Source organism: Strongylocentrotus purpuratus, unplaced genomic scaffold (genome assembly GCF_000002235.5).
Source record: "Strongylocentrotus purpuratus isolate Spur 01 unplaced genomic scaffold, Spur_5.0 spur5_scaffold_4, whole genome shotgun sequence".
Classification (NCBI taxonomy): domain Eukaryota; kingdom Metazoa; phylum Echinodermata; class Echinoidea; order Camarodonta; family Strongylocentrotidae; genus Strongylocentrotus; species Strongylocentrotus purpuratus.
The window spans coordinates 26,018,857-26,031,527 of NW_022145610.1; the positions used below are offsets into that span (position 1 = coordinate 26,018,857).

General features: G+C 37.7%; 1 protein-coding gene across 1 annotated transcript; it reads left to right on the forward strand.

Annotated features, from left to right (window-relative positions):
* The first annotated feature begins 2,630 nt into the window (after nt 1-2,630).
* On the forward strand, nt 2,631-11,466 carry LOC100892654. The gene is made up of 5 exons (XM_003726467.3): nt 2,631-2,732; nt 7,228-7,453; nt 9,237-9,331; nt 10,493-10,681; nt 11,257-11,466. Exons 2-5 carry the CDS (start codon nt 7,239-7,241, stop codon nt 11,370-11,372), a joined length of 615 nt encoding a protein of 204 aa, XP_003726515.1. The 5' UTR covers nt 2,631-2,732; nt 7,228-7,238; the 3' UTR covers nt 11,373-11,466.
* The last annotated feature ends 1,205 nt before the right edge of the window (nt 11,467-12,671 follow it).

Genomic DNA, 12,671 nt, shown 5'->3' on the forward strand with positions numbered 1-12,671 from the left:
TTACCTGTTATATGTTTTTTTAATTATTATGATAATCAGAAAGATTTAATTGCCGTGCACTAATCAAGAACCAAAGGTTACCTGATTACGATTCAATTCCATGTGGTGTTTTAATTATTATGATAATCAGAAAGGTTTGGTTGTCATGCACAATGTTATAATCAAGAACCTAAGGTTACCTGCTTACAATTCTACTATTCCAAACGGTGTGTTTATTGTAGCTTGTTTTATATGCTAAGGAGTATAATTAATCCTTCGGAGTGAAAACATGATTGGAATTAGTACATACAATCCATGATTGTGCAAATCGATATCTGGGGCAGGCAACGTTTGGTCAGATTTTAGCTTTATATTCAAACAACGTTTTGCGTAACTTTTTAAAGTTTTGTTAACAAAAAAAAAAACCTATAGACGCCATGTATATATTTGAAATGTTGGTTTATTTTGCTGAGAGAATATAAACAAATTATTGCTGAGACATGTTGAAAAATGGAAAAAGGAATAGATTACACTTTTCTGCTCATTATTGAATACAGGGAGGGGAGGTCCACCCTGCTATTAAGTTAGCTTCATTAGAAGCAGAACAATAATTTGGGTTTTCTGTTGTACGCAGAAAAATCAAATGTTGTATTCTTTCATTAATATTCGACTTTAAACGCATTTGTTTTGAAAATTCTCGCAGAATTATGTCTTAAATTAGATCCTCTTTCACATTATGATACAATTTGAGTCAAATTTTACCATCAAACTGTTGGGGCTCCCAACGCTTTAGAGGCTCTACACCAGGCGCGGATCCAGGATTTCTTAGGGGGCCCAAATTTGAAATTATGCGACCCAAATATCGGTACGTAATGGTGACCTGCATTGTTGTAGTGGGGGGGGGGGGGGGGGGTGCAGGGAGGGGGCGACTTCCCCCTCCCTCCTCCGCAAAGCGCCTAAGCTTTGACGTTTCATTAAATTATTAGACAAAGAAGACGATTCGTTGTCCCGTTCTCTAAAATAATCCTCGTCTGAATTCAGTTTACCCCCCCCCTCCCGCGCGAAGCGCCGAAGCTTTTACGTTTCATTAAATCATTAGAGAAAGAAACCGATTTGTGGTACCGTTGTCGACTCTTAATCCTCGTTTGAATTTAGTTTCCCCCTCCCGCGCAGAGCGCGGAAGCTTTTACGTTTCATTAAATCATTAGAGAAAGAAGACGATTCGTATTACCATTCTCGACTCTTAATTCTTGTCTGAATTCGGCCCCCCCCCTTTCCTGCGCGAAGCGCGGAAGCTTTTACGTTTTATTAAATCGTTAGAGAAAGAAGATGATTCGTATTACCATTCTTGACTCTTAATTCTTGTATGAATTCAGTCCCACCCCCCCTTCCTGCGCTTTTACGTTTCATTAAATCATTAGAGAAAGAAGACGATTCCTATTACCATTCTCGACTCTTAATTCTTGTCTGAATTCGGCCCCCCCCCTTCCTGCGCGAAGCGCGGAAGCTTTTACGTTTCATTAAATCGTTAGAGAAAGAAGACGATTCGTATTACCATTCTCGACTCTTAATCCTTGTCTGAATTCAGCCCCCCCCCCTCCTGCCAGAAGCGCGGAAGTTTTGACGTTTCATTAAAATTATTAAAGAAAGAAGACGTTTCGTTATAGCGTTCTCGACTCTTAATCCTTGTCCGAATTTCAAAAATGTGTTTTTTGTCTACTCCTTTTTCTTCCTACGTCCTCTTTTTCTTCTCTCCTCTCTTTTTTTTTGGCCGATGTTTTTTTTTTGGGGGCGCCCCCACTGCCCCCATGGCTACGCCTTTGCGGTTAGATGAACGTATTTTGATACCTTGTCCGCTCCCGGAAACTCAGGGGATTAAGGCAATAAATTACGGTCAGATGAACATATTTTTCTAGCTTATTTGTGCCACTGGCAGGACACTTATTGGCGTGGGGTCCAGCGGGCGGAGCCCCCAAAAGCTCAAGGGTTTTAGGCACTGAATTACGGTCAGATGAGTATCAGGGGGCCCGCCTTAGGGCCGTAAGTTGAGTCCAGGGGGCAGAGCCCCTGGAAGCTCAGGGGTTTTATATTAGGCGTTTAATTACGGTCAGATGAGCATTTTTTGATACCTTATTTTGTTGTGGCACTGGCAGTTAACTTTTTTTTCTTTCTTGCTCTTTTTCTTTCTATTCCTCTTTAATATACTTTGTCAAAAAATTGTGGGGGGGGGGGGGAGCTGGAAGAGGTAAGAGCTAGGTCACCTTTTTTTTTTTTAGTCCCAAAAAAATCGCAACGACTCAGCCAGCCGCTGAATAAGCCGGGGGGGGGGGGGGGGGGGGGTAAGAGTTTTTGGTCACAAAATTTTTTAATTTGACATTTTGCTCCGTTGGGGGGGGGGGGGGGGTAAGGTCTCCTTTTTAGGTCAGCCATTGGCATATATATATATATTTTTTTGATAAAATAATTTTAAAAAAGGGGCTGATTTTAACATATTTATTGGGGCACGTGCCCCCTGTGCCCCCCCCCTGGATCCGCCACTGCCCCATACCAAAACTTCGTGTTACCTAAGTACAGTGGCGTACGCAGGATTCATTAGCAATAGAATAGAATAAAGAGTGTCGATAATTTCAAATCTGTTCTTCAATAAATTGCCCCTCTTATTAGTCGATTGAAGACACCATTGGCATTAACAAAAAATCGGACAGATCATCAAGTTGTTGGAAGTTCAGTGTTATCGATTCGCGATTATTGAGGTAAATATTAGATAGTTTCGTTTTGTATGCAGCTTTAGTCTATCCTCTTCTTACTTTATATGTAAAAGTGCTAGAAAATAGAAATATAGACTGTAAATTCCCCAGAATATTGACGTGGCCAGATTTGCCCTGACAATATTTTTATTATCATGATTAGTCTATGTGCACATGCACAGATTGTTTAATAAACCAATTGAATATGTATGCAAATGCGCACCCAGAAAAGAGCGCCTAGAGGGGAGTCCTAGCCTATCTGGGCACACATAATACATATTAGGAGCATCACTATGACACTATCCTGACTGTGTAGTAAAAGCTGAGCTTTTGATTCTCAACATTTCAAACACCACTGTACAAAACTCAACTGATTTCACTCAAAATCTGTACTTTAGGGACAATTGATGACACCTTAATAGCAGTAAAATACATTTTTTTCAACTTACTGATGACAAAAAGAATAATTTAAAAATTCAAATTGTAAGTCTACTGTCAAATTTTGCTTACAGCCGCATCGGCATGATTGTGTGCGTTCTATGCCATATTGTGTGGTGTGTATATTTGTGTATAGGTCTAATAATACCTGCCTCACAGCAAGTATGCAGTGCTAGAGGTCAATACGTGCATGGCTCAGATCAAGGGCCAGGGTACACTTAGATTGAACACTGGGAAACTGTTCAATTATCCAAAACCATGAGACCCAGACACAAATTATCATTTTTATATTAGAAAGTACCATTTGGGGAAGCTCAAAACAAAGTTTCAGCTTCATTGAGTTCAAATTAAAGATTTTAGAGCAATTTTATGATGAAAAAAAGGCCTTTTTTCAGCACTTTTAATGTTACATTCAAAACATGCACTAATTGGTTACCAGATTCTTACTAATGGGATGCAAAACTTACGATTTGTTTTCATCTTGATGTAGAATCTATGTAATAATTAACATTTCTGTTGAGTTAATTCGTAGTATTTTACTTTCTTATTCCATTTACATGTGAAACAATTTTTGTGATATGTACATAACTTTGGTGTCCTGCAAAATTCAAACCTTACTAACTGAAGAATGGTGTATAAATAATTGATTTATTTACAAGCTTGCAATGTTATATGTTTAGTTTCACTTTATCTCGATTTCCAGTCAGATCATTTCATTCTGGGTCATGGTTTTAAAAATATTTAGATGTCTGTAGACTGTAAATAGAAAATGTTTGGTGTCCTGCAGTTATGTACATACCAGTGCAACAGAATCTATACAAAAACATATTGTATACTTTCAAAATGATAATGTAATGGTGTATATAGGTGAATGAAGAGCACTGATAACATTGGATTCTGCATTTTAACTTGTATCAACAATGAATGTGGACACAAATACAGTTATTTACGTACACCACGTTTTTTTTCTTCAATAACACCCCCTATATTTAGTTATTTGTCATGGTAAGTTAGTAAAAAATGTATAAGACATACACACGTCTGATTTGGTGAGAAGAATATTACAAAATATTGCAGTTTGAACTTTTTCATGTCATGTACATAACTGAGACACTTTTATGAAAAGACACCGAGTTATGTACGTTACTACCAATCAAAAATTTGAAATAAATTATCATAAATAGATTTATTTATATCTTACAGCATGAATTACATCCTTCTGCATTTTCATTTAAACAAATATTTATTGAATTTAAGGAACAAGAAGTTATTATTTGAATGGCAATGGTTTTAAGTTTTGTTTACGGTATGTTTTAACATCTAATGTACTTTGTCAGAAAAAAGTATAAGGGAAATATCAGCATGAAGTGGACACTGAGTTATGTATGTAACATTTTTGATGATGTGATATTTAGCTACTGATTGCCGTTTAACGGCAATTTGTAAAGGTCTAATTTTTTAGCTACAGTGTATGTGTTGCATAATGTTTGCAGATTACAAATATAATGTTGCCACAGTCTATAATTGACGTTAAAATTCACCTCATATGTAACACTTTTGTGCCCTTGATCAGAGCCATGCACACACGCATTAGCATTGACTCTCTAAGCTTTGCTGGAGTGTATCTGGGTAGGTATTCTGAACATTGTTGTAAGTTTTGTGTTATCTTTTGTTGTATCTTCCAGAGATAATACAGCGCTAATATTATTGTAAGTTGGTATTCTGAAAATCATTTTATCCCTGTGTTATTTAATAGGGAGGCCATTAAAAAATACCCGTTTGTAAGCCGTAAGCTTTTCTTTTTCCATATATGCTTAAATCTATAAGTAGTGAAAATTTCACTGAGTTCTGATGAGGTTCAAGAAAGATAGAGAGTTTCACATTGTTGAACGACTCGTATTTGGTTGTTCCTCGATCACAGCTTTTTTCTTAAGTCAATAGTAAATGAATGGAGAGCGACAGCTTAATTTTCCATGTAAAAAATGACTGTAACTTCCTTAATACTGAAGGTAAGGAAGTGAATTAGGTATCAAATGAAAGCAGGGAAAAAAATACTTTAAAAATGTCGGGGGCTACTTTTCAAGCTTGCTTGCAGCACAGTCATCAAATATACAGGTTGGCACTTCAACTTCAATTACATTTCGTTTTGGCACTTCTAACAAACTATTTGAGAAGGCCTGCTCTAGGTAATTATACACAGTAATTGCAGCACAGTCATCAAATATACAGGTTGGCACTTCAACTTCATTTACATTTCCTTTTGGCACTTCTAACAAACTAGTTGAGAAGGCCTGCTCTAGGTAATTATACACATCTGGGGGGTGTTTCAATAAGATCCCAAGTCGAACTTAACTCCAAGTTGTACTTAAATATTACGGAGAGCCATTCATAGCCTTAAAATAAAATATATTCAAAAGTGAAAATTCAAGTATTTTAGAATTTTTATAAATTCCACATCAAGAACATGAAATCTCCTTGATAATAGAAAATATAAATGATTCGAATCAACATTTTATGCCTTTTAAAATAACTTTACAAAATATCTCCATAGATGCTAACGGCTTTCCATAATTTTTAAGTCCAACTTAGAGATACATGTAAGTTCAACTAAGGACCTTTGAGAAACACCCCCCTGATGTGCGAAAGGGGTCCTGTGTGGAAATGGGATCTACTAGAGTAGCCTAAAGACATTTACCGGTAGGTCATTTGTAGACCAATATTTTTATGCCTCTGTTATGAAGTATCTGGAGGCATTATGTTTTCAGGTTGTCCGTCCGTCTGTACATCCATACGTCCCGTTCTTGTGATCGCGTTATCTCAAGAACCGACTGATGGATTCCTGCCAAACTCTGGTCATGTATGTAACTTGCAGAGCCAATGAATTGATTAGATTTTGGGGTCACGAGGTCAAAGGTCAAAGGTCACATGGCTCATTATGTATGCAAAAATAGCTCGTGATCGCGTTATCTCAAGAACTGATTGATGGATTCCTGCCCTACTTAGGTCATGTGTGAATCTTGCAGAGCCAATGAATTGATTAGATTTTGGGGATAAAAGGTCAAAGGCCAAAGGTCACAGGGCTCATTATGTAGGCAAAAATAGCTTGTGATCGCGTTATCTCAAGAACTGATTGATGGATTCCTGCTCTACTTAGGTCATGTATGTATCTTGCAGAGCCAATTAATTGATTAGATTTTGGGGTCATGAGGTCAAAGGTCACAGGGCTCATTATGTATGCAAAAATAGCTCGTGATCGCGTTATCTCAAGAACTGATTGATGGATTCCTGCCCTACTTAGGTCATGTGTGAATCTTGCAGAGCCAATGAATTGATTAGATTTTGGGGATAAAAGGTCAAAGGCCAAAGGTCACAGGGCTCATTATGTAGGCAAAAATAGCTTGTGATCGCGTTATCTCAAGAACTGATTGATGGATTCCTGCTCTACTTAGGTCATGTATGTATCTTGCAGAGCCAATTAATTGATTAGATTTTGGGGTCATGAGGTCAAAGGTCACAGGGCTCATTATGTATGCAAAAATTGCTTGTGATCACATTATCATTAGAACAGATAGACAGATTACCATGAAACTCAGGACATGTATGTACCTTGCTGAGGCAATGAACTGAATACTTAGATTTTGGGGCCATGAGGTCAAGTTCAAAGGTCATGGGGCTCATTTTGTATGCAAAAATAGCTTGTGATCACATTATCATTAGAACCGATGGATGGATTACCATCAAACTCAGGACATGTATGTACCTTGCTGAGGCAATGAACTGAATAGATGTTGGGGTCATGAGGTCAAAGATCAAAGGGTCATACATGTGTATCAGAAATAGCTTGTAATCACAATATTCTGAGAACCTGTCAATGGATAACAATCGGATTTGAATTTGAAAAATTGCTTCTGTTTTGATTTGTAAATTGCTCTATGACGGAGGCATCATTTTTGACTGCGCGCAGTCGAAGTTCCATCTAGTTTATTTAATTTTACTACCGGTATGTTTGAAAATTAAATTCCATTAGTTAGTTCTTATGTCATTTATGATTTATCCATTTCAGTTTTGATACCCATGATGCATCAGCCTGTGCAGTCAGGACGGCTTCTCGACACCAAGCAGGTCCTCGGAGAGCATCTGTTTGCCAAGGTGTCTGAATTGCATGATGGGAAGACTGATCGCATCACAGGGATGCTTCTGGAAGCCAAGAACGAAGATGTGATGAGGATGTTAGAGGATGCTACCTTTCTCAGAAGAAGAATAGAAGGTGCTCTTAGGGTGATACAAGAGTAGGTATTGTTTAAAACAAAACAAGTATTGTGGTCTAGTTTTGCTTTTTGTGTGATGTGATAATGATTAATGGAAGGCCTACCGGTAAACAAAAAAGATGTTGTATTGCCCTTTAGGTGCCAGCACCTGGGTTGATCAGTCGATTTTCTTATTTTGTTGTTGTTGTTTCTTCCTCTTTGGGCTGATATTTGTCAGTTTTGTATTACTTTAATACATATTTATTTATTCATTAAAAAAGAACATTTTTTCTTCTAAAAAAAACTGTTTAAAACACTGTTTAATAAAAAGCCGACCATAGATTTTAAGATTTTTGGGTCAGTTGCAAAGAGCAATACAACATTTTTGTGTTAAGGCCTAATAGAGCTAGCTTCAGCATAGAATGTTCTTTGCTTAATGAAATATGAAGAAAGAAATTAATAAATAGAAATAGGTAAATAAATAGGCCATATATAATTATAGTAAATAAAAATGTCTCTAGCTCCCTGCTTTTCTGTAAAAAAACGAAAAGGGGAGCCTTTTTAAAAATGTTTGTTGTCAATTTCCAAGACAACTGGGCCCCGTTTTACAAAGACTTGCGATTGATTTGATCGCAAGTCCTCCAATCAATCGCAAGTTTGCAGTCTCCTATCTCTTACAGTATGTACATAGTTTTGATTAATATAAATCGCAAATAATTTGCGATTGATATCAACTCTTTGTAAGACGGGGCCCTGGTTAGGCAATTTTATCAAAGAACCCCCAGTCTTGTGTACTTGGGCATTGGAAATGGACTAGGGAAAATTACTTTTTTGGCTTTTATAGGCTGGATGAAACAGAAAGTGAGACCTTAATGATGTGCAAATAATCATTGTATTTTTCAATAAAATAAAGTGGGTAGGCCTTAGAAGCAGATAGCTTCAAAAACAGAAGGAGGACAAGGGTGTAAATAAGGATTTTTGACAATTTTAACTTATTTCTATTTGTCTTCCCATTTCTAATAGGAGTGAATATAGGAACATGTGAAAAGTTCAGTGATTGCCAAAATTCCATTGCAATTGATGCATATATTATATTGCGGTCGACAGAAAATTAACCCCTCGACTACTGAATCCCATAGGTTTTGGTTCTTCTGGAGCCCTGTACTGGGGGGGGGGGGGGGGTTCATGTTATCCTTTATTTCGTCATACTCCTTAACCATACTCATTAATGGAATGCCGGGTACATTCTTTTAAAGATTGACCCCTGATTTTATCAATTCAATCTATACACAAATAATTTTTTCAGGTGATTGGTACACTTTAAGTAATTGATGAATAATATACAAGTTCTTGAGAGGTTCTGGTTAAAACTATGGGTAACAGGTTACTCCAATATTACTATTGGAGTCACAGAGGCCCATAGTTTTAACCAGTACCTCAAAAAGAAGGCAGAGTAGATTGCACGGAGGAGCTTGAAATCCTGTATGCTTGCTGAATTTTCAACTCCCAAATAGTACTTTTTCAGAGCAACCTTAAAGTTGCTCATGCGTGGGTATATAGAGGGCAGCACAACTTATTACGCACAGGAGCGTAATACCCATTGGCTCATTATGTAGTGATCGCCAACTTGCCTACTTCCCCTTAGACTATATACCCACGCATAAATATCTTTAAAATTGTTGAAATATTTCTGGTCACCTGAAGAGCTCTCAACCAATCAAAAAACAATACATTTTTGATGCATGATGAGGATATAATATGTTATATCAGCTGACTGATTTGTATGAGGAAATACTATTGAATAGTTCATATTTATTTGACACAGGGAAGATAAATCAGCAAGCGGAAAGGAACAAATTGGTGAAGAACTCTTTACACTTGTATCCAAAATAGAGCCTATTCAGTGTGCCAAGATAACAGGTGAGTTTATATTTACTCAATTATTCCTAAACACTACCCCTTAAATCACTCAAGCAACTACTATCCATCTGTAGATGTGCCAATTTCACCCGCTATGGACTTCTACAGGTTTGTCCAGATATATACCGCTGCTAAAAATAGCCATGTTTAAATAAATGGCAACTGCAGACAATAAATATCCTACTCGTATCTACTATTGATCTTCTATTCCTACTCTCCACCGACACAGTTGTAGTAAATGGATGCCTCGTAGGAAGTTATTATTATGTGTGGTGGTGGTTATTCTAATACCTGACTGCTAAGAAAGCATAAATGCTTGTAAGTAAGCAACCAGACGGCCGACGGCTTTAGGTCCTCTGCGAGGGACCTGTTAATGAGGATTAATGCCTTACCAAAGGGGTCTAGTGCATCGACTTGGTTTCGAACCCGGGTCACCGGATCACGAGACCACTGCTCTACCGATTGAGCTATCACGCCTCCTTTGAATTCTGATCACAGCAGCTCAGCTAAAGACAGAATAATATGATTGCAGGGTCCTTTAAAAGAAGAGTGTTCAAAATGAAGTTCAGTGTTGTTCAGGTGATTACACTTAAAGAGAAACTTTCTGGACGCAATTTGGGAAGGTTTATTTTGTACCATGTAAGAATTGATGCAGGAGATGGTCAAAATGAAAAGGAAATTAACCGTGCTCGCTAAAAAAAAATCCAATGCATGCACGCAGAAATATAATGCTACTATGCACTCATGTGGAATAGAAATTTGGTCCAAACTGTTTTCAAGCTAATTATTTTTGAATTACAAATATGAGGGCATCTGAAAACGAATCCTTTTCAGGAGACATTTCTTGTACGTATTCTTAAACCTGACAGAATGATGATAATCAATATGGATTTATAAATATTATTGCATTGGTCATTGGTTTCATTCACGCACAGTGTGCACCATCTCCACTCACTTGGAAGTATTCATATGGTAGGAATAAAGAAAAAGGAGGAGAGAGAGAGAGCTCGCAAATATTTGTTTACCTTTACCAGAACTCGGCCTGATGAGGCTACCCTGTAACCTCCCCCTGAGCGTATAAAAACAACTACCGGTATGTCTCTCATAGCAGTCATTATTACTATACTATTATTAGTTATATATGAATAATATCATTTGCAGGTATGCTTCTGGAGTTGGATGTAAAGGTGATCTGTCGATTGCTCACATCACCTTCAGAGCTCAGGCAAGCCGTCCAGAAATCGCTAAGCTCTCTCAAGGCCGATGGTAGTCGCAGAGAAGAAATGGGAGAGCATCTTTACGGGTTGGTGGCTAGTCGTTACACTGAGGAGTCTGCTGCCAAGATCACCGGTAGGTAGAGTGTTGCTTAGATTGGCAACTGTCTGTCTTGAGAGGGCACTAGTGCCCTTTGGTAAGGTATTTATCCTTATTACCAAGTCCAAGGGTAAAACCAATCAACCAATCATGGAATGTTCTTTTGATAGAATCAGGGGCCCGTTTCATAAGTTATATACACTGTACATCTTTCTTTGTACAGTGCTTGTAACTTTACCCAGACTGGGCCAAATTTGTTATGATTTTGATGACTCCAGAACCTTGCAGTACACACCAATACTTACAACCTACATGATCAACTTTTTCTGATCCATTCCACACCTTTTCTTTTTACAATGCAATCGCATGACCAGAACCCAATTTTGTCTTTGATTACGTGAGTCGTCCATCACAAGATGATTTTCTGACAAATACGAAAACTTACACTAGGCCATCAAATCCTGTCTGTGGCTAGACATTGTGCCTGCTTCTGTTCTGTGCATTCATATGCCCGATTATCCTTGAATCAGTTAATTTCCAATAGACCGGAAAGGCAAAACTAAACTGATATGGGGACTTCTTTTTAATTTTGCTCTTATTGTTTGATACAGGGATGCTGCTTGAGATGTCAGATACGCAACTTCATCAGATGATGCAGGACAAGACATTCCTAGAAGAAAATATAAGACTTGCAGAAGAAGCTCTTTCAAGTCAACAACCAAGATGACACACAATGAATACTAATTGACTCCACCAAATGAGGCGGGACAAGACACAAAGACGTAACTCCATATTTTGCCAAAATGAGTACAAATCGATATAAAAATGTTCAGAAAAATGTGGGCTTTCCAGGAAACACAACGACTTAACTCCACCCAACACCTCATTGAAGTCAATGGCTAGTGAAACCTAGAATCACATCATATAAGCTTACTAGCTTGGTTTTTACTTGCACTGGACTTACTGTAAATTAAGGAGTGATTTCTCCACACACCATTCCTGCAATTCATGACATTCCTTGTAGTTACTCGCCTCACCTACCATCCTAGTATAGCTTCCTGAGTGAGCTGCCAAAGGGATTACCCAACCAAGCACCAAGACTTAACTCCTTAAGGCCCAAGTGCTCAGTGACACATGAACCACTTTTTCTCAAAATGGCCAAAATGGAGTTATATCTTTGTGTCACTGACCCCTCGATATGGTGTTGTTTTGGGGCGTGTTCTATATGCTAATGATTGACAGGTGGGGATGAAGATTTAAACAAAGGTCCTTCATGTACTCACTTATATCTGTGTGTTATAAGATACCAAAAAAAGAATGCGAAGTGCAATAATACTGAAGAAAGTCGAGTTGAGAGGCGAAATATAATTTGTTAACGTTATCATTGTTCACTTAATGCAAGTGTGGAAGAACATCCGGGAGAAAACGTTCCTTGAAATGCATGGCTCTTCAAATGCCTTCATATTCTAAGTAAGACAAGTAATAGCTTAAAAATGAGGCCCGATTTTTATGCTACATATTTGTGTAGTCCCATATATAATATTCATCTTTCTGTGTACAGTACATCTTACTTTACCAAGACTGGGCCGATTTGTCTATCATTTTGATGATTCCAGAACCTTGCAGAAGTTGCAGTACCCACCAATACTTATATACTACATGATAAACTTTTCTGATCGATTCCACACCATTTCTTTCACAATGCAATCGCATGACCAGAACTCAACTTCATCTTGAAGTACGCTTAAAAATTTAAATATGTGTGAACGAGCCTTAAAAATACTTGTACCTCTATAAAGCATTTTAAATGTGGGGTCCTGTGCATTGGTATTTTGTGTGCGCTATCTTTAGTAGAGGATGCCTTGTATGATACTGAATAGAAATTGCATGCAGTTCTGTGGAAAAACTGGAAATATTATAGAAAGCTTTCTTCTACATAATCCGTATGACAAAATGGAAATGTGCAAGGTATGCCATTCACTGAGATTACTCTAGAAGTAATTTCATATGAGCAAATTTCTGCCTG